The sequence below is a fragment of the Perna viridis genome, chromosome 11 (assembly GCF_037379345.1).
Source record: "Perna viridis isolate PV_CMFRI_1.1 ecotype Kerala chromosome 11, ASM3737934v1, whole genome shotgun sequence".
Classification (NCBI taxonomy): domain Eukaryota; kingdom Metazoa; phylum Mollusca; class Bivalvia; order Mytilida; family Mytilidae; genus Perna; species Perna viridis.
Genome location: NC_142455.1, coordinates 39,543,873 through 39,568,981, shown reverse-complemented (window position 1 = coordinate 39,568,981; position 25,109 = coordinate 39,543,873). Strand labels below are relative to the sequence as shown.

The window sequence follows — 25,109 nt, the reverse complement described above, 5'->3', positions numbered from 1 at the left end:
TAACCCTAACCCTAACCCTAACCCTAACCCTAACCCTAACCCTAACCCTAACCCTAACCCTAACCCTAACCCTAACCCTAACCCTAACCCTAACCCTAACCCTAACCCTAACCCTAACCCTAACCCTAACCCTAACCCTAACCCTAACCCTAACCCTAACCCTAACCCTAACCCTAACCCTAACCCTAACCCTAACCCTAACCCTAACCCTAACCCTAACCCTAACCCTAACCCTAACCCTAACCCTAACCCTAACCCTAACCCTAACCCTAACCCTAACCCTAACCCTAACCCTAACCCTAACCCTAACCCTAACCCTAACCCTAACCCTAACCCTAACCCTAACCCTAACCCTAACCCTAACCCTAACCCTAACCCTAACCCTAACCCTAACCCTAACCCTAACCCTAACCCTAACCCTAACCCTAACCCTAACCCTAACCCTAACCCTAACCCTAACCCTAACCCTAACCCTAACCCTAACCCTAACCCTAACCCTAACCCTAACCCTAACCCTAACCCTAACCCTAACCCTAACCCTAACCCTAACCCTAACCCTAACCCTAACCCTAACCCTAACCCTAACCCTAACCCTAACCCTAACCCTAACCCTAACCCTAACCCTAACCCTAACCCTAACCCTAACCCTAACCCTAACCCTAACCCTAACCCTAACCCTAACCCTAACCCTAACCCTAACCCTAACCCTAACCCTAACCCTAACCCTAACCCTAACCCTAACCCTAACCCTAACCCTATCACTAACGCTAACCCTAACCCTAACCCTAACCCTAACCCTAACCCTAACCCTAACCCTAACCCTAACCCTAACCCTAACCCTAACCCTAACCCTAACCCTAACCCTAACCCTAACCCTAACCCTAACCCTAACCCTAACCCTAACCCTAACGCTAACCCTAACCCTAACCCTAACCCTAACCCTAACCCTAACCCTAACCCTAACCCTAACCCTAACCCTAACCCTAACCCTAACCCTAACCCTAACCCTAACCCTAACCCTAACCCTAACCCTAACCCTAACCCTAACCCTAACCCTAACCCTAACCCTAACCCTAACCCTAACCCTAACCCTAACCCTAACCCTAACCCTAACCCTAACCCTAACCCTAACCCTAACCCTAACCCTAACCCTAACCCTAACCCTAACCCTAACCCTAACCCTAACCCTAACCCTAACCCTAACCCTAACCCTAACCCTAACCCTAACCCTAACCCTAACCCTAACCCTAACCCTAACCCTAACCCTAACCCTAACCCTAACCCTAACCCTAACCCTAACCCTAACCCTAACCCTAACCCTAACCCTAACCCTAACCCTAACCCTAACCCTAACCCTAACCCTAACCCTAACCCTAACCCTAACCCTAACCCTAACCCTAACCCTAACCCTAACCCTAACCCTAACCCTAACCCTAACCCTAACCCTAACCCTAACCCTAACCCTAACCCTAACCCTAACCCTAACCCTAACCCTAACCCTAACCCTAACCCTAACCCTAACCCTAACCCTAACCCTAACCCTAACCCTAACCCTAACCCTAACCCTAACCCTAACCCCTAACCCTAACCCTAACCCTAACCCTAACCCTAACCCTAAACCCTAACCCTAACCCTAACCCTAACCCTAACCCTAACCCCTAACCCTAACCCTAACCCTAACCCTAACCCTAACCCTAAACCCTAACCCTAACCCTAACCCTAACCCTGTAATTTTGAATTCCGCTATATAAACCCCATATATATAGATGGGTCTGAAAAATTCCCAACGATGTTCGAACTGTCAAATTTGGGAAGCAAATTTTTGGTCGTTCCCTCCGCGGGATTCGAACTCGTACCGCTGTGACATCTATGGTCTTGTATTATGGTATAATTTTGGCAAATTGTGTTTTATTTCATGTATTAAAAGTAATTATCTTTTTTTTATAGGATCAAGCAATCAATGATAGATGTCAGTTGCCAGGTTTTTTTAGGTTCAACTGAACAACTGTGCCCTGCAGCAGCAGCATAGGTTTATGTATTTGGAAACTTTGTTTGAAAATAACATTCTTAAGAGATTTTTGTAAACATTTTTATTTGTTAGCATACAAAGCACAATCAAGTTGTGTAGTTAAATTGTTGATTTTCTACTTTTCCAGAAAAAAAGAACTGCATTTTAGTAAAAAAATGTGTGTTTTTCATTGCTTAATTTACCTAGTAGGTTAGAAAGCAATAGATGAATAAAATAAGTAAATTTTACAGTTTTGTTTATGTATTTGGGATATGTTTCTATAAGAAATACACTTCTTTATCAAACTAATGATGAGAGAGATCAAAGTCAGAGAAAGTCAGATCCAAAAGAATCCACTCACTTTCCAAATTGTAATTACCAGTTGTAAATGATGGGCATTTCTATGCATTTTACGTTGGATAATAAAATTAAAGTTTGGACAGAGAAGTAATAGTTAGAATTGCAAACAAATTCATGGTCTAATTATTAACAATTGACATTATTTCTATCTTACATGAATTTTCATTGATACATGCAGATTTAAATATGTAGGAATTAATATACATTTGTACATATACGTAGATAAACTAAACTGGTCATTGTGCCCTGTACAAGTAATACAAATGTACAATCTCCCTTGCATAACTACTATTTATCCTGTCACATAATATGTGTTTGAACAAGGTTTAATTTAATATATATACATGTATCTTCATATGTAGTCTGCTCTACTGTCATTGGATGAATATATATAATAAGGTTAAGATTATGTTTTGGTAATAATAAATTCATATTTTCTGATAGTTTTCAAAGCCTTTTTTTTTTGTTTTACTTACATTTATTTCAAGCAGTGAATGTGATATTTTTAAAAACTTCAGGAAACACATGGATGTATGTACAGGTACGTGTATCTCCGTTGTTCCACTGTTGCTGTTGTCAAGAACCTACCCCGTCTTGGAAAAAATATAATTCCAAATGTATTATCCAAATCAAAGCACAGTTTTTCTAAGATAGGAAAGGCAATCATTGTCTTATTTGCAGCTGTCAGCTGGGTCTGAATTTTGTTTATGTCACATGATATGTGTAAAATATTCCCACCATCCATCGAGAAATGTAACAGGATACAAGAGCGCAATTATTCGTAATGCATTTTCCATAGGGTACCTATGTAGTTTGAAAATTAATTTCAAGAAAACCACACAAATTACCAGAAAATGGGTTTCATTTCCTAAAACTAGAAAAGCATACTTTTTATTTGCACAAAAAAAATGTATATGGTCATGCGGCAAAAGTTGACCTAAATTTCAGTTGTTATGGACTCTTGAAAATTCAGCACAAAATACACTGGAAAAAAATGAAGCACCTAGATTTCATTTATGAGAAATCATTTCAACCCTATAACATTTTATTAATTATTACCAAAATAAAATCAATCATAAATGGGTAAGCTTTGAAATGAAAATAAATTTCAAGCCATATCCAACCAATCAGGTACCACCTTGTTTACAGTATTCAGTACCATGTTGGGGTAAAAAAGTTCCCGGTAGAATGTAAACAAATAATTGCGCATTTGTATCCTATAGAAAACATGAAGCAGTTAAGAATCAGTACTCAAATTTGCATTTATAAAGCACATCTTATCACAAGTACAGAAACCACGTTAGGTGAAAATCCGTTAAAGTTTAGTCGAGATATTCCCTTTTTAGGTTGGAGTGCGAGTTTGCGGCCAGTGCTGAAAACTTTCCACAGAAAGCAAAAATAAAAAATTAAAAATGTAAAAATTTCTTATGAAAATAACTTAGAAATTATTATGACTTATGTTTTCCAATACTTTAAGCAATACTTCTTTCATGCATGTTGAAATCTAAATTTATTAAGGGTAGGATCTACCCTTCTAATAGTAAAAATACAAAAAAATGGAAAAAAGTTGGAAATTTTCCTTAAAACTTTCTAAATTAAGTGAAATGAAGATGCACTTTCTAACTTTATCACGTAATTTTTAATTGTTAATTAAAATAAACTTGCATCAGAGCACACCAACACTTATCAAAGCTAAATTAACAGTCAACATTTCAAATTCATAAAATGTGAGTATTCCAAAAAGGAAATAAATACACATTTAAATCTGGAAATTTTCCTCACAACAAAGCAAGGACTAAACTTTCAACAGTGAAAAGTGACTTAGAAACACCTAAATACATTAGACTTACAAGGAAAACTCATGAATTGGTTGTTAAAGATCCATACACTGATCCTGAGGAGAAGGCAGAGCGGTCTAGTCGTGCAGCCAAGTTACTGCGACCAAAATCTAAATCTGTTCCTGTTGCAAAGAAATCTAAGAAAGAAGCTAAAAAACAAAAAGGTAGGACATGTCATAATAAATAATGCAATTAACTTACAATCAAACAGTGTATTAATGTAGATTTAAAAAAAAATATATATATATGCCATATGTGCACAATTTTCAAACTATTTAGGATGTTCTTTTCCTTAAAACTTGCAAATTTATTTCCAAGAACACAAATTCTTGCACTTTGTATAGTAATTAACCTTTATTTAAGTTATAAAGTAGGAAAAAATCAACTAGATATCAGCCCAATGTACATAAATGCTCCATTAAAAAAAATATTAAAATTAAGGGGGAGATAACTGTAAATTGCATTTGAATATAGAAATAACTATAGTGTTAGTAGGACATTAAATATGGTTTCTTTTCTAATTTTCAGGTTGAATTCTGATTCCCACAGAGTGCTGTGCCTTTACAAGTCAGAAAACATGTGGAATTGCGCATTTAGAGAGCATATGATGAAAAGACCAGACTGTGATGGTATTTTACTATACGATTTGGACAAAGAAGAAAAAAGAGGTTTCTCATCAAGATTTCGACTTATTTGCGCATCGTGTAAAAACTTTTCGAAGATGTATACACAGTATTAGGAACTTGAAACCGGCAGACCGGGTAGAAAACCCTCAAAACTAACAACTGGTGTACTAGTTGGCCTGAGTCAGACTCCAATTGGTCCTACAAGCTTGCGCAAAATCTTTCTAAGTGGCAATATCTCAACTCCAGCAGCCTCTAGCCTGAAAGAAGGACAAATAAAGTATATAAAAACATTGAAGAAGTTGTAAAAAAAGACACGAAAAGAAGAAGGGAAGAACTAGTTGAAAAAAACCGCCTCCGAGGAAAGAAAAATCCAAGATGTATTAGTGTTTAAATGGATGGCATGTACAGGAACAGACCCTACTCAGGAATTGGACGCACACCGTTCCAACCAGCTAATCAGGTTTTGTATACATCAGCTGAATATTTAACCAAAAAAAAAACCATAATATTGTTAATTTGGTTGACAAAAAAAAAAGCTCTGTTCAGAGCATTCTTCACTAGATGTTGATTTTGACTCAGGCCAACTCCAGTCTGAATGTACTGATGAATGCAGTGCTAATATTCCAATTGTGAAGAGCATTGGTGATGAATATGCATTGGCCAGGGAGTGCCTTGAAGACCTTTTAAAAGACAACATAGAAGTAGACTATTTAGTTACTGACCCAGACAGTTCAGCTTACAGAGCTGCAGTTGATTTGTATGAGGAGGAAAAATCAAAGACTGAGCCTCAGCATTTCATTGATACCAGGCATTTGTCGGAAAATATGCGGAAAAGTGTGAAAAACGACAAAAGTCTCCTAAAAATGATGCCGACACGGACACAAAAGCAACGCCAAAAGCTACTGAATAACTTTGCAACAGACTTAACTGAAAGGTGCAATTCTGAACTTGCTGTATGTACTAAGCAATTTGGAGGAAATTTTAAAAGAGTTAAATCAAAGATTTCTCATACAGTTTATCCGGTGCACTACCCTTCCATTCCAAAAGTAACATGCTCTCTATTACGGTTCAAAAATCTTAAAACATTTTAAATGTCAACAAAACAGGGTCTCTTATGGAAAATGATCAAAACTTCAGTAAAAAATGTAATTTTTGTAGCAAATTTGGTATCAGCATACAGGAAAATGATCCAACTAGGTAGATGTGACATGCACAATTTCAACTTGAAAGTTGTTACAAATACAAGTAGTTGAAGGGCGGTACTCCGCGGTACCCCTGAATCTCCAACGTTTTGTATGGCACATCATTCTGACCCCAACCTGACATATCTATATCCAAATAAAAAAGAAGAGGGTTGCAGTGTCAGAGGAAATTCAGACCAATACAAAATGACCTGAAATGTTTTTAAAATGAACGTCCTTGATTTGAATGTAGAAAAGTGAGGTCTTACCCCTGATGAATCTGCGAGAGCAGTGTACATTTTGTAAGTCAGCAAAAATTACACTATGGCGATTTCAAAAGTTGTACAGAGCTTATATTTCCTGTTTGATTTATCGACTTTAAATAAGGTTTACTTGACTTGACCACCTGCCTGTACTGCCATTACACATTCAAATCGTCTCGGGTCTTAATTATCATCAATTATGAAATGGTTCGATAAATTCCTTATAGCAAAAGGATGGTTACCTGTTTGGAATGACTTGTGTTCGGATAACAGTCAGAAAAAAAACGCATATACGGGTGTGGCTATCTTTCGAGGTTCTGTTGTGGAACATTCAAGTCCCAAATAATCGTAGAATTTTTCATGAGAAAATTTTGCTCTTCAATTCTTTGAATAAGTGTCTTTCTTAATTGAAATGGTGGTAAAATCTCAACGAAAATGCTGCTGTTGATAATGTGTTACACTTACCCTAAAAATGAACCTCTTTTCCTGGTTCCCCCAAAGTATCCATGTTTCAAAACATCTTTTTTTCACTTGAGTATTATATAATAAGTGCGAAATTTGATCGGGAGAATTTTTTTTATCAAATTAAACTTAAAATACAACTGACCAATCGACTGACCAGCAAAAAATGACACTATATAACTTAATCAACATTTCAGACCAGACAAATTCTACTAACGTCGGCAAATATCGTATTCGCCCAAAAAGCCAAGGGCGAATATATATATTAAACCAATTTTTTCTTTAATAGGGTTTTTATCCATTTTCAACTATCATCCCCACAGTAAACTTTCAATTTGTCGTGATTTATTAACTTTTTTGACGTATTCAATTAACCATATGGCAAATTCAAGATTATAAGTTTAAAAGTTAAAAAAAGCTCGAACTTTTGTTTTTGCAATGTTCTGACGTATATATGTATGATATCAAACTTTAGGTCTGGAAATACAGACATTTTTATTTATATAACACTCTAACCCTTAAGAAAAATATTTGTTGCGGTAAATGGCTATACGTCTTCAGGGTGGTAGGGATCATAAATAGTGATTGACCATAAAAATGAAAAGTCTTTCGATTTCTATGCTTCATATTAGAGTGTTCTTAATTTTTATAGCTAGTAAATTGATTTTTTTTAAAAATCGATTGTGCATGCGCAGTTTTATAGTTTTCTTCTCTTACGTGTATTGAAGTCATTTTTCAACCTTTTTTCATTCTCAAAACTGATATGAGCGATTAATGTTTTGTACAATATAGGAAAATTATTAAGTTAATATTGTTTAACGGATAAGCCTCGTAAAAACAAATATTTTCACTTTTATCGTTCAGTTAGTATTGTCAAAATAATCTGATATGAGTACCAACTTTCATTTATTCACCATTTTATTGTATATTGAGTTTTTTCATATGTAAAAAAGTGTTTTGAGTTTCGAAAACATAAAGCAAAGACTTGGTATACATTTAACAGCGCTTTTCAATAAGGTGTATAGAAAATATAAAATTTATTGAATGCATAATCGAAATAAAATTACCCCCTTTTTAAGCCCTTTGGATAGGTAGTTTTAATTAGACCTAGTCAAGCCATTAAGGCGCTGGTTTCTACAAAAAAACTCTTTTCTGCTTGCCAAGATATTCACCTTTAAAATGATATATAGATGGGTTCGATCTATGAAGTACAAGTATCTGAAAAATCAAATCGATCACTTTGATAGATATGACATTTGGAGTCACTAAAAAGTGGCAGAAAAATAAGATTTAGGGGACCTATGTTATTTTACTCGTTTTTTCACTATACATTTCTTTTTCTTCAAGCCAAAACATGTTTTGGAAATCTGAAGAGCAGATCTACTGGCTTATATATATTTGCAGACAAAAATATGAAAATTGTAACACTACTTCAACTTTATACAACTTTCATTTTTTTCGTATTTTTAGTTAAACGGTAATTTGCTACCATAGAAAAAGAATTGCTGCACAAAAATCAAACCCGAAAAATTGTTTTCATTGCTTTAGGGCGATAACATATACACATACCCATAACATATCAACACAGCATTTTATATGTATGAATCATATATCAAATGGGGTTAGACGAATGTTTTCGTAGTGCTTCACGGGATTCCAATCCGATAAACAAACATCATGGTTAAATGACTCAATGGATTACAATGAAATTTACTCAAACACGCATATGTATGTTATGGTGCAAATATAAAGTTTAAGAATTGATAGGAATCGTTATACTGTTGATAAGACAAACCGGTTATAATGCTCGTTAGTTACGTAACCCGCTGTAACGTAGCATTACAACTACTACACTTTCCAATATCCTTAAGGACGCAAAATAGGAATGGGCATAATTACTGTCAAATGTAATCGAATAATCGATTACATGAAGGATTTTGGTGTGATCGATTACTTTGATTTTTGTTTATGATCGATTACAATCGATCATTTTATCAAAAGTTATTAAATTACTTTTCGATTACAGTCAACTACATTCTACAAAATAAAAAGAAATAACTATGAAAAAGTTACAACAATATTGCTGTCTAACATATTTATAGTGGAAAATAACAAAAAGTAACAAAAATCACATTAGCGTCATTTAAAGCTTTAAAGTCAGAAGTCAGAAATGCATTTAATCATTATCAGTTTGTGGAAAGTATTATCACTCAAGCGACATCTGTCAGGACAAAAGATTTTGCCGGCAATATCAAATAGTTATCCAACTGGTGCAGAAGAGCCCGGTATTGCAAGGAATCTCTTAGCCATTGATGCTAGTATTGGATAATTATTTTCCTTGATTCCCAAAAACTCTAATGGGTTATTTTCAATGCATGGCTCCATCAAGTATTGATTGACTTCAAGTTTTGCAGGATCACCAGAAAAATGACGAATTCTTATGGTCGGGTCCAACATTGCTGGCTGCCAATAAGAACCTTTAAATAAACTGTTTCCAAGCGTTTTGTTGATAAATGTTTTCTAAAGGGAAGTTCATATCGAGGATCCAAAATATTACAAAACTCCTGAAAAATGGGTTTTCCACTAGAAAGATCGGTGATAAGGTGCCTGATATTACATGGCCCAAGGCATTAGTCACTTCTTTTTGTTTTGGGTCATTTTGACCATATTTTGTACTTTTTTGTTTATAAGAGTAATCAAGGGAACCAAGGTTATAGCGGTAATCAAAAGAATGTAATCCAGGGAAAAAGACCAGACATGGAAAACAGACATATACAACAAAGAACATAAAGTAACTAAAATCATACATACAAAGTAACAAAAGTAAATTAGCAACTCGGACTCCACTAAAAACTGGGAGCATGGAACAGGTGCACCGGTAGGGTAAGCGTCCTCTGCTTTTCTAGAAACACCCGCCGAGTTGCTCATAAAAAGTCAAGTCTGGGGTAGACAAACGAGGGAAGGAAAACTATGACCCGTTGAATAAATCAGTTTTCATGTTGGATACACCATAACGATCCACGAGTTCATGATAACGGCCATAAAACTTCTGTAGTGATCACTTCACTCTTGTAGCAACATAACTCTGTTCCAGAAGTCTATTTGTTAGAGTTCTAGCGCGATACAAAAGTCTGCGTAGTTTCGGCATGCTCTGACATAACGTATGATTTGTGATATGAACACTCCATACGCAGGAGCCGAAGGGATGTTGCCACAGATGAAAGGAAAGTGTAGGTCAAGATATGAGGTTGACTTCACAGTGTTTGTAGTATCCTTTATCTCAAGTTCTTTTGGGTAGATGCGATGTATCAAATCCCCGAAATTAGGATTGTTTAAAGATAATACGTCATCTATATAGCGGGAACTGAGATTGAAGGATCTAGTCAAACGATATTCTTTCTTTCTGTTAATATTTCAAGTACATTATATGGTTTGAATTATTTCTTTGTTTTGACAATTTTTAAAACTTTTTGTAAAATAAATCTCCAAAAAATATTCAAATTAAATAATAAAATCTCATTGACACTCATACCACATCTTCTCACATAGAGAATCTATATAGAGAATCAAACTTTATTTTAAAATTATGAAGTTTTAAAAATTAGGTAACATACCTTAATGTGAGTTGAAAAAAATGATGTTGTTTGGGCATTCCCAGATATGAGCACATGACAGTTTTTGCATGTAACTTAAACAGTTCGTTCAGAAGGAAAATCTGGTGGAATTTCATAATATTCTCTCCAAGACATGACAAAAAGCCACTATGTCTTCCAAAATCACCACTAAATATACTTTACCAAACAACAATGCTCATTATTGTAAGTGAGTGAACAAAGGTCGTAAGTTTAATATTGCACCAGAAACACCCTAAAGTAAAGAAAGAAAACAAAGTCTGGACTAGAATGACAAATAAAAAGTACTCTTATTGAGAAATTATGCATTAAGGAATTTCAATACAATTAACATTTTTATTTTAATGTAGTTGGGATATTCATTCAGCTTTTGATATTTTTATTTTGAACATAAAGGCCATTTGTTTCAAAAGCTGGAAATAAGGTTACTTTGTAAGGAAATCTTGTTGACATAAGGGACTATAAGAGAACAACAAATCTAATCAAATGATTTCAGAACTCTCAAGCCATTTTATACATGGTATTTTATCTGTACCTGTAAAAAAACATAACCTGAAGAATGCATCCAATGCACTGAAATAAAGTGCTATTTTGTCAAACTATTTTTCTAAAGTAATCGATGATTACATTATATTTTTTGCTGTAATCGATTAAATTACGGTTACATGTGATCGAAAAGTTGGTCGATTACAGATTATTATCGATTACTCTGAAAAATGTAATCAATTACAATCGATTACGATTACATATTACGATTACCCCATCCGCAGAAAGTGGTAGAAATTTGCTCTAAATGTTAAAACTTGAGATAATCACAAAGATACAATGAACTGACAGTTAAAAAATAAAAGAATTAACGCTACTGAAATTAAATGTCTCTGAAATAAATACAATTATCAACGTTATTCTAAAAACAAAATTAAAGCTACAGACATTTAAATCTTAATTTTGTCTCTATCACTTGGTCCGCGTTTTGATTTTAAGCATTGCTTCGGTCTTTGTCTGTCGTTCAGATGATTTACATAATAGAGTAGCTAACTTTAGAGCAAAACTAATTCAGAATTATCCTATTTTGACTTTTTTTCAAGCGAATAACACGGCATTGATGTTCTATGTTTAAACTACGATCATTCTTAGTCATTCCATTATTGTTTTGAACGTCTTTCGAGAAATGTGCACTACCATGATTTCAGATATGCACAAATCAACATAGTCGTAGCGTATTCAATAACGATCAATGGCTATCACATCTTAACCGTTTTTCGCTTTGCACTGCCTCTATCCATGACTTTACTATAATATGCCTGAATTGTCAAACTCAACGGTCGTATTTAAGGAATAGTTCAGTCTTATGCAACAAAACAGTACTTAATAAATGAGTACTGTTTTAGTGACAAAACAATCTAAATTGGAGTCAACATGCCATGTTCAGTATGTATTGCACTCGATGTATTTGCAATTTTGAAGTAAATGAAATCTGGACGTCAGAGTTCATACAGTTTCCTGACTAGACGAATGAACTCAAATCCAAATTAACGGTAAATTACGTACTCTACTTCTAAAAGTCACACATGCATTTTTTACAAAAGATAAACCTATTCATTCTTTGATAGCTTCATGAAATTCAATTACGCGTAAAAAACGCAAAGTGTAAAAGATAAGCAACATGAGGAATATGTAACGCTGATAGAAATTAATTCTGTAATAAAACATACGTATTACAACGTCGTGTTGCATCGATTGTCTCATTTGAATCGCGTTTAATCTTTATAGTGACACCATTGTGATTTAAAACAAAATGATGCCGCGACAGATTTCCATATTCATCTTAATGAATTTCATAAATACTGACATACATAAATGCATGTATTAAGACATAAATCTTATTGCTTTGAAATAATGCATTTCAGGAAGGGACGGACTTCAGTGGCTATTTTTACCATGCTATCCATACTTGGTTTCTATTTCAAAGCCAGGTATCTTAATCAAGAAGTTTTAAATAAGTCGTTTGATGTAAATTTTACAGATCAAAGGCCTTCTATAGACAGAAATGCTTTCGATTCATTCGATGATTGGCTGAAGAAATGGGGAAAATTGATGTTAAATCTATCAAAAGCATATGGGAAGGGGCACTATGAGGGAGACTTATTTCAACAAAACGGAACTCACTTCATAAAAATTCCACAAATAAGAAAGTACTTTTATCTTGTACAAGACAATAAAGCGTCAATTTCTCGAATCTGTGAGACTGGATTTCATGAAGGACATTCTGCTTTAATGTGGGCGATTCTTTTCAATGGAGTTATTGATATCATTTCCTTCGACCTTTGTCAGAACAAACATTGTGAAATAGGCATTGAATTCATTAAAAGGACCTTTCCTAGTGTTAAACTTAGTGTTATTCGTGGGGACTCGAGAACTACTGTTGTAGAATTTAGTCGCACAAAGCCTGACGTAAAATGTAACTTGATATCGATCGACGGTGGTCATGTAGGTGATGTTCCAAAAAAAGATATGGAAAACATGAAGTATTTAGCGGCAAGAAAACATTTTGTTGTCGTTGATGATGCGAATTCTGATTCAAAGCTTTCTTGGCTCAAAACTCCAGGAAAAGCGTGGGAAGATTCTGTAAAAGAACAACTAATTTGTCCATTAAGTGAGTGTCAAGATGTATGTTATCCGCTGATAAAAGAAATGCCAATGAAATTTTGTATAGGGAAATATTGTTTAATCGATTAAAAGAAACTTTAAGATATTAATTCATAATGATTAGAGGACGCCGTTAAACTACTCTACAATAATTTATATACTTTCTAAAATTTGTATTTGCTGAAGTTAATCAGTTAGACATGTAAAAGAAGATGTATTATTGTTGGTTTAGGGTTTTATTGGTCTACAAAGTTGTCAATATTTAACTTACAGCTCTTTAATTGCATAGCCTTCTCAGTTATCACTTTCTAGTACCCCAATACTCCTTTCAGTTCCAACTGAACATCTTATAACTATATTAGTCCATACAATGTTTTGATATTTTTGAGGTCATCCGATTTTACCAAATTTGTTTGAATTTCTTAACCCTCTATGGCAAGTAAATCTCATAGTAAATGATTTTTGCTTGGAAGTAAAAATATCGAAAGCAAAACTTTGTCACATGAGAAAGAACAAATTTTATTACCTAGGAAATACATTAACTGATTATGAATGAATTAGGAATGAAATAAAAAATTCAGGAATTGTGATCAATAAATGGGTCGTGATGCACCAATGAATCGTTACCCATAATTGGATAACATTAAAAATATTACAGTTTCTGGTGTAATTTGTCAAATTGCTGTAATTTTGAATTCCGCCGATAGACTTTTATTAAACTATTACATGTATTGGCAAAAGTAAACCGAAATGTGAGATATATCAAATACGTAAAGATCGAACAGTATCTTTTAACACAGGCTGATCATACAAGCTCAAGAGGAACCAATCAACTGTGTAATGTATACTTCATAAGCTTTATATACATAGCCACAAGGAAACGGGATTTTTACTATCGTCAAAAAATAATCACCTCGTCATAACGTTTCGAATTCACACGTTCTGTATTATCTAAATACAAATCAAACAGTGGAAAAAATGACATTTAAGTTAAAGCGGTCATTTCCTTAGTCAGTTTCTGGGCTGACATTTCCTTATCATTATTAATAAACTCATCAATATACGCCAAAAGGTCAACATTCAACAACTTTTGCCTGGATGCCTCATGTGGGTCATTTATGGTCCCATTTACGTTGTTACTACCGTTCAATTTTCATAGCTACGAAAGATACCACAACTCCATCTGAATTTTCTAATATGGTACTGATGCCTACAAAAGTCTTCCCTTTTAATACAATAATTTTTACAACCCTTTGCATAAGATAAGTTGATAGTCTGTTCAATTTAATCGGAGGCATGCTGTTGCACAACAACACTTAGATGAGCTGTCCTGTACTACCATACATCAAGTACTAAGTTGCAGCCCTAGATTAATCCTACGGGGAGAAATGACCCGGCCACCGAAAGCTATATTTTTATAAATCCTTGATTGTGCAGGCGGTGTTGCCGTTGATGTCACAGCGGTATACGACTTCGAGTCCGGCTGGGACATCTATGGCAACACCGCCTGCACTGAGTTCAGCGCCCTAGACCACTCGGCCAGCTAGGCTATATAAAATATAGCTTTCGCTGGCCGGGTCAGTCCTCATCGTAGGATTAATCTAGGGCTGTAACTTAGTACACAATGTATGGTAGTACGGGACAGTTCATCTAGGTGTTATTATGTAGGATAGAGGATCAAATTAATGATGCATGTCACAACAAATCAATATTATACAACGTCTCAGAATGCATGTGACATGCATCATTAATTTGATCCTCTATCCTACATATTAACATCTAAATGAACTGTCCCGTACCACCTTACATCGTGTACTAAGTTACAGCCCTAATACAGAACCTAATTATAAAATTGATTACTTAAGAAATTTGAATACCAACAGATTATTTGGCAGTCTATGGGAAATTTGACATCTTGAAATTCAAACCCTTTACTCCAACCTTTAGTATGATTTTAGTTACTTTATGTTCTTCGTTATGCAAGTCTGTTTTTTTTCTTTGGTGGGGGAGGGGTTATTATTATGCGTATTTATACATACATGAAAAAGTTGTTATTTGATTGCACAATGTTTAAATTTCCAAATTAATACCACCGAAAAGAAAAGTGTCATGAATCATCAGTATCCTGAAGCTGCTCCCTTTTCCTCAATAACAGCAGGTACTACTTTAAATCATGGTCAATGTATTAAGGGGTCAAACGCTCCCAAAATTATTTTATCCCATCAATAAGTTCTTTTTGTGTTCTTGGTTACTTTTTCCTCCCTTTAAAATGATTTAATACACACACTCTCAATTGGATTAAGGTCTGGACTTCCAAAAAGGATGGGCCAGTGGTTATTTTGCATTAACAATTTTGTTGAGCGACTGCCATGCTTTGTGCCTTTATCATAAAAGAAATAAAAAAAAATACATAACTTAGCAAGTTTAAATCACAAAAAAAATCTTAATTTAAACCACATATAAATATATGTATATATATAAAGTAATACCTTGAATTAGGACAGTGCATTTAGTTTACATTTTAAAGAATGAACTGCAACTGTACTCTCTGTGATGTGCCAAAATTGAAATACATATTTCTCAAATTTCCTTGTATTGGTCGGCTGACTAATTCAAATTTGGAATCTATGTCTATCAATTGGTCATCATTAATATATACAGATTTTAACAACTCTTTCAAATTTGCAAGCACGTTGGTATAAATGCTATTACACTAATACATGTACAGTCAAATGTGTCTTGAGAGACCTCATTACTTAGTCACGTGAACAAATGGTTATTATATGGGTTAGTTTTATGTTCAATGCTTTTACTTCTTTTCAAGTAAAGTAATACCAACTTCCCCCTTTTCCCATTATCAACACTAGTTTGTAGGCCTTCCAAATTTCATACATGTAATTTGTATATTGGTAAATGTTGAATTATACATTAGCAGTGTTTCCTTTACTTAAGACTCTAAAAAAATAATACCTGCATGAAACGATGTTCATTAGGATATGTTGTGTACAGGAAAGGCAGAAGAGTGTCATTTAAAATACCATGATAACTATCCATTGTAGTAATATGATTATGGCAACTGTCCGAAAAAAACCTGCTCACATAAGTACAGATGGCCAGAATTCCAAGAAGACTTGTGAGTCTACGTTGGCGCAGGCATAAAAAAATGAAAAAAAAAAGATCAATTTTGTACCATATGCTAGATTGTTTGTGAAAAGAAACTTTAGTTTTTAAATTTATTTGACATATCATTGGTCAACAAGAACTATCTGAAAAAATCTAAAATAGTAATGTTGTTGTACAACATGAAGTTTATAACAAAAATGTTGATTGGTAGCATTCTATTACTATGTGTAGAATTTCAGTCCAGAAGGGGACAAAACACCTGCCGGGGCAAAAAAATTCGATGTACGTAAACATTGTAAACATTATTGTTTTGGACAAAAAAGTTGTTTTGACATACAACAAAAGTGTCTAGATAAAATTTACCCATTACTTACAACTATACCCCTATTTTAGCACATTTTTTGTCTGGTTTGTCCCACATTTCCTTCCTTTTTAAGTTCTCTAATGAGAAATTGATACTTATTGAATATGTATACCATTTAAAAGATAAATTAAATATTTTCAGAGAGAAATATGGTCTATTAGTGAATAATCTATCTCCAGTGTGATTGCTACTCTCTAAAACTGGAAATGAATCATTACTATTATAGTGTTTATTTTCTTCAATAACAGCAGTATATGTAGCGTATGTAAGAGTAATCAAGGGAACCAAGGTTATAGCAGTAATTAAAAGAATGTAATCCAGGGACAAAGACCCGACATGGAAACAAACATATTCAACAAAGAACATACAGTAACTAAAATCATAAATACAAAGTAACAAAAGCAAATGAGTAACTCGGACTCCACTAATAAGACAGTAATCAGGGGAACCTAGTTTCTAGCGGGAAATTGATGTAATTCAGTAGAAAACAGACACAAATAAGAAATTTGTAAAACTACATAAACCAAAACAGCTTTCAAATAACGACGTATTTGAAAGAGTAATCAAGGGAATCATCAGACTTCAATCTTGTACCAACAAATACCTGTTCCAGAAGTTTAATTGTATGAAGTCTGCGTAGTTACGGTAAGCTCTGGCAATGTTTGGGTAGTGATATGAAAACTTTACAGTGCCTGTTTGGAATAAACTTCCCATTTTATTGGAATTGGTCAATCGAAAAAAAAAATGTTTAACCTTAATTTTTCCATAAGCAACGTACCTATCATAAATCTATGATTGTCACAGCAATTGAAAGAGAAAATGTTTTGTTTATTTGTAGAATCTTCCCGTTCATACGATTTCGAAACATACGTCATTTTTGGAAATTTAGACTGACATAATTTTGTCACAGACACTTGCGTGATTTTAATATTACTATATTGAACATATTGAACAATAAAAACAAGACCATTTTTTAAGCTGAAAACGTTGATTCCCTTTCAATTGTCTGACATATATGATAAGTGTGGCAAACACGAACCGGATTCTAATATTGCCATCTTTGACAGCCACACATATGATGATCATTGTGTCAATTTTTACATTTCAAACAATTATTTTGGACCATTAAGGAAATTTCAAGTGTTTACACTTTTTCAAATATCTCATTTTGAAGACCTTGTATTGATATATGAGTGTCTCAACAACCAACCGGATACTACTTTTATCATTTTTTATATTTTAGAGAAAAAAGTTGAAGTTAAATCTTTTTGCACTCATACCATTTGCAGAAACATGTCATTTTTTAAAAAAATGACTGAAATAAATGTGGCACAGCCCTACATACGATGCTCAATTTGACAATTTTTACATCCTTAATAATTATTATAGACCATTAAGGAAGTTTCAGCAAGGGTTCACATTTATTCAATTTACAAAAACATCTCATGTTTAAGATGCTTTACTGAAATATATGTATCACAGCCATCAACATAATACTTCTATTGACAATTTTAATGTTTTATACAATAGTTTTTGACTGTTAGGTATATAAAAGGTGTTTACATACATACACTTTGCAAAAATATGTCATTTTGGAGATTTTTGATATTCATATAGCAATTTGTTTTTATATCTAAACAACAATAATGAACCATTATTGAAATTTGAACTGTTCGCACTCATACAATTTGCAAAAATATGGCAGTTTTGGGAAAATGAACTGAAATAAATGTATCAAAGTCACATATATGATGCTCTTTTAACAATTGTTTACATCTTAAATAATAATATTAGACCATTAAGGAAATATCTAGTGTTTGCAATCATTTAATTTGCAAAAAAATCTTACTTTTAAGAACTTGGTGTGAAATATAAGTATCACAGCCATCAACATAATACTTATATTGACAATGTTAACATTTTGTACAATAGTTTTAGACTGACAGGTATATAAAAAAGTGTAAAAAAAGTACACATACATCTAGCAAAAATATGTCATTTTCAAGATTTTGGATTGAAATATGAGAGTCGCAACCACCAACCAGATACATACATTGCCATTTTTATATTTAAAACAATAATATTTGACCATTATTGAATATAAAACTTTTCGCACTCATACAATTTCCAAAAAATGTCAGTTTTTGAGAAAATGAACTGAAATAAATGTTTCACAGCCACAATTATGATGCTTATTTTGAAATTTTTTTAAATTCTTCATAATTGTTTTAGACCGTTTAGGAAATTTCAAGTGTTCGCACTCATGAAATTTGCAAAAAATAACATTTTAAAGAATTTGGTCAGAAATATATGTATCACAGTCATCATTATAATACTTATTTTAACATTTTATAAAATAGTTTTAGACTGATGGGTATATAAAAAATGTTTGTACACATACATCTAGCAAAAATATGTCATTTTTAAGATTTTGGATTGAAATATGAGTGTTGCAACAACCAACTTGACTCACATATTGCCATTTTTTAAATTTTTTAATACTATTGAACCAATATTGAAATTAAAACTGTTCGCACTCAAACAATTTGCAGAAATATGTCAGTTTTGAGGAATTTGACTAACAAAAATGTGTTGCAGCCACATAAATGATGCTTATTTTGACAATTTTTACATTTTAAAAAATAATTTAAGACCATTATGGAAGTTTCTAGTGTTTGCACCCATTTAATTTACAAAAACATCTCATTTTTTAGGAATTTGGTCTGAAATATATGCATCATAGCCATCAACATTATACTTATATTGACAATTTTAACATTCCATACAATAGGTTTAGACTGTTAGGTATATACAAATAGATTGCATACATAGACTTTGCAAAACTTTCAAATTTTGAATTGAAAAATGAGTGTCGCCACCCCTAACCAGTTTACTAATATTGCCTTTTAATATACATTTTAAACAATAATAATTTACCATTATTGAAATCAAAACTGTTCACACTCACACAAATTGCAGAAAGATGTCATTTTTGAGAAAATTACCGAAATAAATGGGGAATTGGGTATGGGGTAATGGGGGATGCAATCATGAATGCATTTTTGAACGCAAGTATAGTTGATGCTGCAGAAATAGTTCCATATTTAATTTTATCAAATGTAACTTGAAAAATGATAAACACTTGTATTGACCTTAGTACGATCTGCCTCATTTTGTTTCAAGCATATGCGAAAGCAAGTATCATTATACTTATTTTTCAAAATTTTGTGGATCGCCGATTTTTGGATTTTTGTTTTATTTTGTAATTCAACAACAGTTTTTTTAATAATGTTTAGAATAGCATAAACTTGTAAAAAGTAGCTCTGACAGGGTAGGTTGTATGTCTTTCCTTCAAATCCCTCTTTGAAGTTCCTCATTCAAGTTTTTGCTACTATGTAAAATGTATGTTTGATTTTAGTTACTTTATGTTCTTTGTTGTGTATGTCTGTTTCCTATGTCTGGTCTTTGGCCCTGGATTACATTTTTTTTTTATAACCGTTATAACCTTGGTTCCCTTGATTATTCCTTTTTCCTTCAAGGCAATTATTTTGTCAAAGCAATGTGTGATGATTTTGTAATATATATGTTTAATTCTGGTTCTATGCATACACTTGTTTGTTAACCCTGCTTTTTGCCTTACATTCATGAGTCAATTTATTCATTTATTCCTGTTTTGTTTTGTTTTTTTTTGTTTTGTTACAAAACAAAATATAAAAGAAAACAAAACAAAATTCATAAATATTATACTGTATACGAAAAATACTATCAAAATGTACGTGCAAGGGCTTACAAACACAAAAGATTAACAAGTTAACTCACTACATCTTTTGTTTTAAAGTATGACAAGTATTACGTCTATACCTGCATAGATTGTAAGTGTAAGTTTTTTGTTATAAAGTGACGAATGGTTGTCCTAATGCTAAATTTCTGTGAATGAGTAAATTGTAAAGAAAACAATAGTCACTGTAAATCTGTATCAAAACATTATAAATATTGTGCCAACAATCATTCTAATCTTGAAATAAGCACTTTAAATATATAACTTATATCCGTATGATCGCATGTTTGTTTCAAGGATATCATCATGGTTAATTTTACTTGTTTTTGTATTATATACTTTTAAAGGATTATCAAAACGAGTTGATATACACATCAAACGCAGCTACAGGTATGATGAACTCCAAATCTGTACAATATTTTTTTCGACTTTATTTCTTTACCTAAACTTTAAATTGCTTTCTTAGTGTGCCAATTCAATAAAGTGTGTCTTTTAAACAATACCTGTATCAAGAGAAGCCATTTAATACACAACTTGTTTTTACCATTCAGTACATCCATGCTTACATCTGTCATTTTTACGATAAGTCATTATAGAAATAGTAACGCAGTAGTTCATTTGTTTAAAAAAATAAATTGAAACAGTCTTATTATACCATCTTGCCACTGTGTTAGTTATTGCATAAAAGCCATGGAAATAATTTTTCATTGCATTTTTTAGAAAGAAGACAGAGTCCAGTGTATTAATTCGATTTATTGATGTAGATATGGTTCTTAAAAATCTATATTCAACACCAATAATTTATCTCCCGGTACTCTTTTCAGTTCTATGTTTATACTGGGTATATCAATGCCAAATTAATTGTTCTAGAAATGCAGTTAGCTTGAGATGTCTGGAAGATCACAGTTTAGACACGAAATGGGACAAACGTCCATTAGTGGTGATGGGAATATTAAGCAGTGGTGAATTTCGTGAAAGGAGGGATTCTCAAAGAAAAACATGGATAAAAACGATGCAAAAAATGGGAAAGAGTTTGCCGTTCCGCATCGTGTATAACTTTTTTCTAGATACAAACACGACCGAAAGTGAAGAAGAGAACCGATTTCATAAAGATATGTTGTATTTAAATGTACCAGAGCATGGAACTCGTAACAAGTATGGTAAAAAAGTGTACATCATATTGAAATACATATATGAAACCTATCCTGAAGCTGAACTTGGAATACGAATAGATGATGATGTATTTCTTTGCGTACCTCAAGTTTTTGAAAGGTTGAAAAAAGTGATGTCTGAAAATTTGTATTACGGATGGAAATGGCACAAAACTGGACCAATAGACGAAATGTTTGTTGTGCTTGGGAAAAATGTTATCAAATGGATAGCTCAGCAGGCTTTATGTCGGTCTTCAAAATGCAATCGCAAAACATTAAAGGGCACAGATTTAGGATCAACCTCACTCCAAAACTGGTTAAAAAGATTTAAAGATATTGATTTGAAAACAGAGAATGTCAAAATTAACCATATTAATATTCCACCCGATAGTAAAGATTGGATGAAATATGCTACCCCTAATTATTGCAAAGATCATATAGTATTTCACAAGGTTAAAATCACCACATTCATGAAGACCATGCACAAAAACAACGAAATATTAAAAGAAAACAGGTTAAGAGATGTATCTGTGTCTGGAAAGGTTTTTTCTGGAGAAAAAGTGAGAGTTTCTTCCGTTTACACAGACTTTGTTAATAATACATTAGCCCGTCAAATCGATACATTACACAGATGTTCATACTGGGCTGTCGTAACAACAATATTCAACCCATCAGAAGCGATCAAATATGTCTCAAGTTTGGAAGATTGGTGTCTTGTTATTGTGGCTGATATCAAAACACCTTCAGAAAAACATTTTTTTTCAAATTTAGGATCAGAAAAAAAACTCAATACTAAGTATCTTTCGGTTGATGAACAGTTGCATTTGTATCCTATGTTAGCGGAATCTATTCCTTTTAGCTCATTTGCACGAAAAAATATCGGTTATATGTTTGCAATACATAACAAGGCGAAATTGATATGGGATTTTGATGATGATAATTTCGGCATTATAAGCAAACAAGGATATCAAAGGATAAAAGATTATTTTAGCGCGTGTGAGGATAAACGTACATCTGTACCGATAAACCCATATCCCTATTTCAGTGTAACAAAAACCCGTGTTTGGCCAAGAGGATTTCCTTTAGATTTACTGAAAAATCCCAATATCCTTCCGAAGGCATGTGTGCAAATTGCTAAGCCAAACCTAGCGATAATTCAATCACTAGCTAACGGTGAGGCAGATGTTGACGCAATTTATCGTTTGACATTTAACCCATTTAACTTTACTGCTAAGCCTGATATTGACAAAATTTTTGTACTTCCTCAAAACACGTATGCTCCTTTCAATGCTCAAGCTACATTATGGTTTCCTAAAGCTTTTAAATACATGGCTTTGCCAATAAGTGTCACTGGAAGAGTAACTGATATATGGAGAAGCTATATTGCCGAATACTTTTTCAATAAAATTGAACTGAAAGTTGCTTTTTCCCCTCCCTACGTATTTCACAATAGAACTGTTCATAACATCATGGGGGATTTTCATGCAGAAACTCCTCTCTACGAACAGAGTGGTAAACTGGTAGAGTTGTTATCATCCAATGATTATAACGATATAGTGAGTCTGTACGATGATTTGTACCAAAGACTCTATATAGATGAAGATGATTTAGAGTTTATAAGAGCATGGGACAAAACCTTCAATTTTGTTTCAAAATAGAAATATGGATAAAATAAAAAGAAATGTAAAAAAAATGTTAATTTACTGATAAATCATCGAAAAAGTCTGGCAAACATTTAACCAAAGTGTATACAGTACCATAATATTTTATATCATATGACAATAGATATCGTTGCAAAATAAAGAAACGTGAACGATCATCCTTGTAGTAATGCATACAAGAACGTGTTTCAGAATATGTTAAGTTCGATTTTTTTCTTTCAAGTATTGTCTGTCAGCAATCCTAATTTCGGGTATTTGATACATCGCATCTATCCCAAAGAACTTCAGATAAAGGATACTACAGACAGTGTGAAGTCAGCCTCGTATCTTGACCTACACTTAGAAATCGATGGTAAAGGAAAACTATTGACCAAACGTGATGACTTTTCATTCAGAATTGTCAACTTTCCTTTCATCTGTGGCAACATCCCTTCAGCGCCTGCATATGGAGTGTTCATATCACAACTCATACGTTATGCCAGAGCTTGCCGAAACTACGAAAGACTTTTTGCATCGCGCTAGAACTCTAACAATTAGGGTTCTGGAACAGGGTTATGTTGCTACAAGATTGAAGTCATCACTACAGAAGTTTTATGGTCGTCATCATGAACTCGTGGATCGTTATGGTGTATCCATCTCCTCCATGAAAACTGATTTATTCAACGAGTCATAGTTTTCCGTTCCTCGTTTGTCTACCCCGGACATTGACTTTTTATGAGCAACTCGGCGGGTGTTTCTAGAACAGCAGAGGACGCTTACCCTACCAGTGCACCTGGTCCATGCTCCCAGTTTTTAATAGAATCCGAGTTGCTCACTTGCTTTTGTTATTTTTGTATGTATGATTTTAGTTCCTTTATGTTCTTTGTTGTGTATGTCTGTTTTCCATGTATAGTCTTTGTCCCTAGATTACATTCTTTTAATTACCGCTATAACTTTGGTTCCCTTGATTACTCTTTGATTACCGCTATAACCTTGGTTCCTTGATTACTCTTTGAACATGCCAACCCAGTATAGGATTTGTACCAACCACCTGGAAGAGTAATCAAGGGAACCAAGGCTATAGCGGTAATTAAATGAATGTAATCCAGGGAAAAGAATACGTGCAAAGGAGCAAAGCGAGGGTCTTCAATAAGGGTGCCAACAAATTACCGAACACTAATCAGATTCATAATCAAGTCAAATCCAATGGAGACTACAGAACAACTAATAGTGCCACCAAAATGATTGAAGACATTGAATGGCAAACTCTGCAGCAACGAAGAACCAACACCAAATTCGTGCTTATGTACTGCATAGTGTACATCTTGGTGGACATCCCTGCAGCACAATAAATTTTACCCAGCAAGCCTGAACACTAGAGGGAACACTATCCAATTAATCGTACATTTCTGCAAGACTGAAATATACAGATGTCCATTATTGCCATACAGCGTTAGACTATGTATTCAGCTGCCTAAATACATGCCCATGGCACAAGTAGTCTATATGTTGGGACGGTCCACCGTACACCTACTCCCCGATAGACACATTTATCAACCAAAATATGGTTTTAACCTTCCATTTACGAATACTTTTGTCGCCAAAAAAAAACTGAAGCATTTTTGTATTTGTAACATCATGTAGCCATATGTGTCAGCTTTATGAAGGTATAAAGAAAGTTGCGGTTTATCTTAGAGTTAAATGGAACAAATGTACCCATACCCCCACCAAAATCGCTTCATAGACATATTTTTCACTCAAAAACACTATAGCATTTATGTTTCAGTAAAATATGGCTTATTTGGTATTTTCTGTTTAGTATTATCACAATTAATACTTCTGAGCTGAGGTTCTTTTGAAAACTTGTGGTCAGAATTTATCAAAAGTACAAAAAAATGCATAATTTCGACTATTCTCATAATAAGTCATTGCTCAACTAAAACGTCTCAAATTTGATATAATTCGGTAAATGATCTTATTTTCTACAAAATAAACCAGAAAAACTAATTTTCAACAAAGAATTTAAAAAAAATG

At 33.5% G+C, this 25,109-nt stretch overlaps 1 protein-coding gene across 1 annotated transcript; it reads left to right on the top strand.

Moving 5' to 3' along the window:
• Positions 1-2,893: 2,893 nt before the first annotated feature.
• On the top strand, positions 2,894-24,764 carry LOC148604031 (uncharacterized). Its single transcript, XM_088551478.1, has 6 exons — positions 2,894-2,909; positions 4,179-4,370; positions 5,412-5,666; positions 12,397-13,026; positions 20,632-20,674; positions 21,005-24,764. The coding sequence occupies exons 1-6, from the start codon at positions 2,894-2,896 to the stop codon at positions 23,091-23,093; spliced, it is 3,225 nt and encodes a 1,074-aa protein (XP_088407604.1). The 3' UTR covers positions 23,094-24,764.
• Positions 24,765-25,109: the final 345 nt, after the last annotated feature.

Bases quoted from the DNA above. Each gene is read 5' to 3' on its own strand.
- LOC148604031 (XM_088551478.1), top strand. The intron at 5,667-12,396 runs GTGTGAAAAACG...TAAATTTTACAG, and splicing joins GTCGGAAAATATGCGGAAAA to ATCAAAGGCCTTCTATAGAC. The intron at 20,675-21,004 runs GTATGATGAACT...TGCATTTTTTAG, and splicing joins CACATCAAACGCAGCTACAG to AAAGAAGACAGAGTCCAGTG.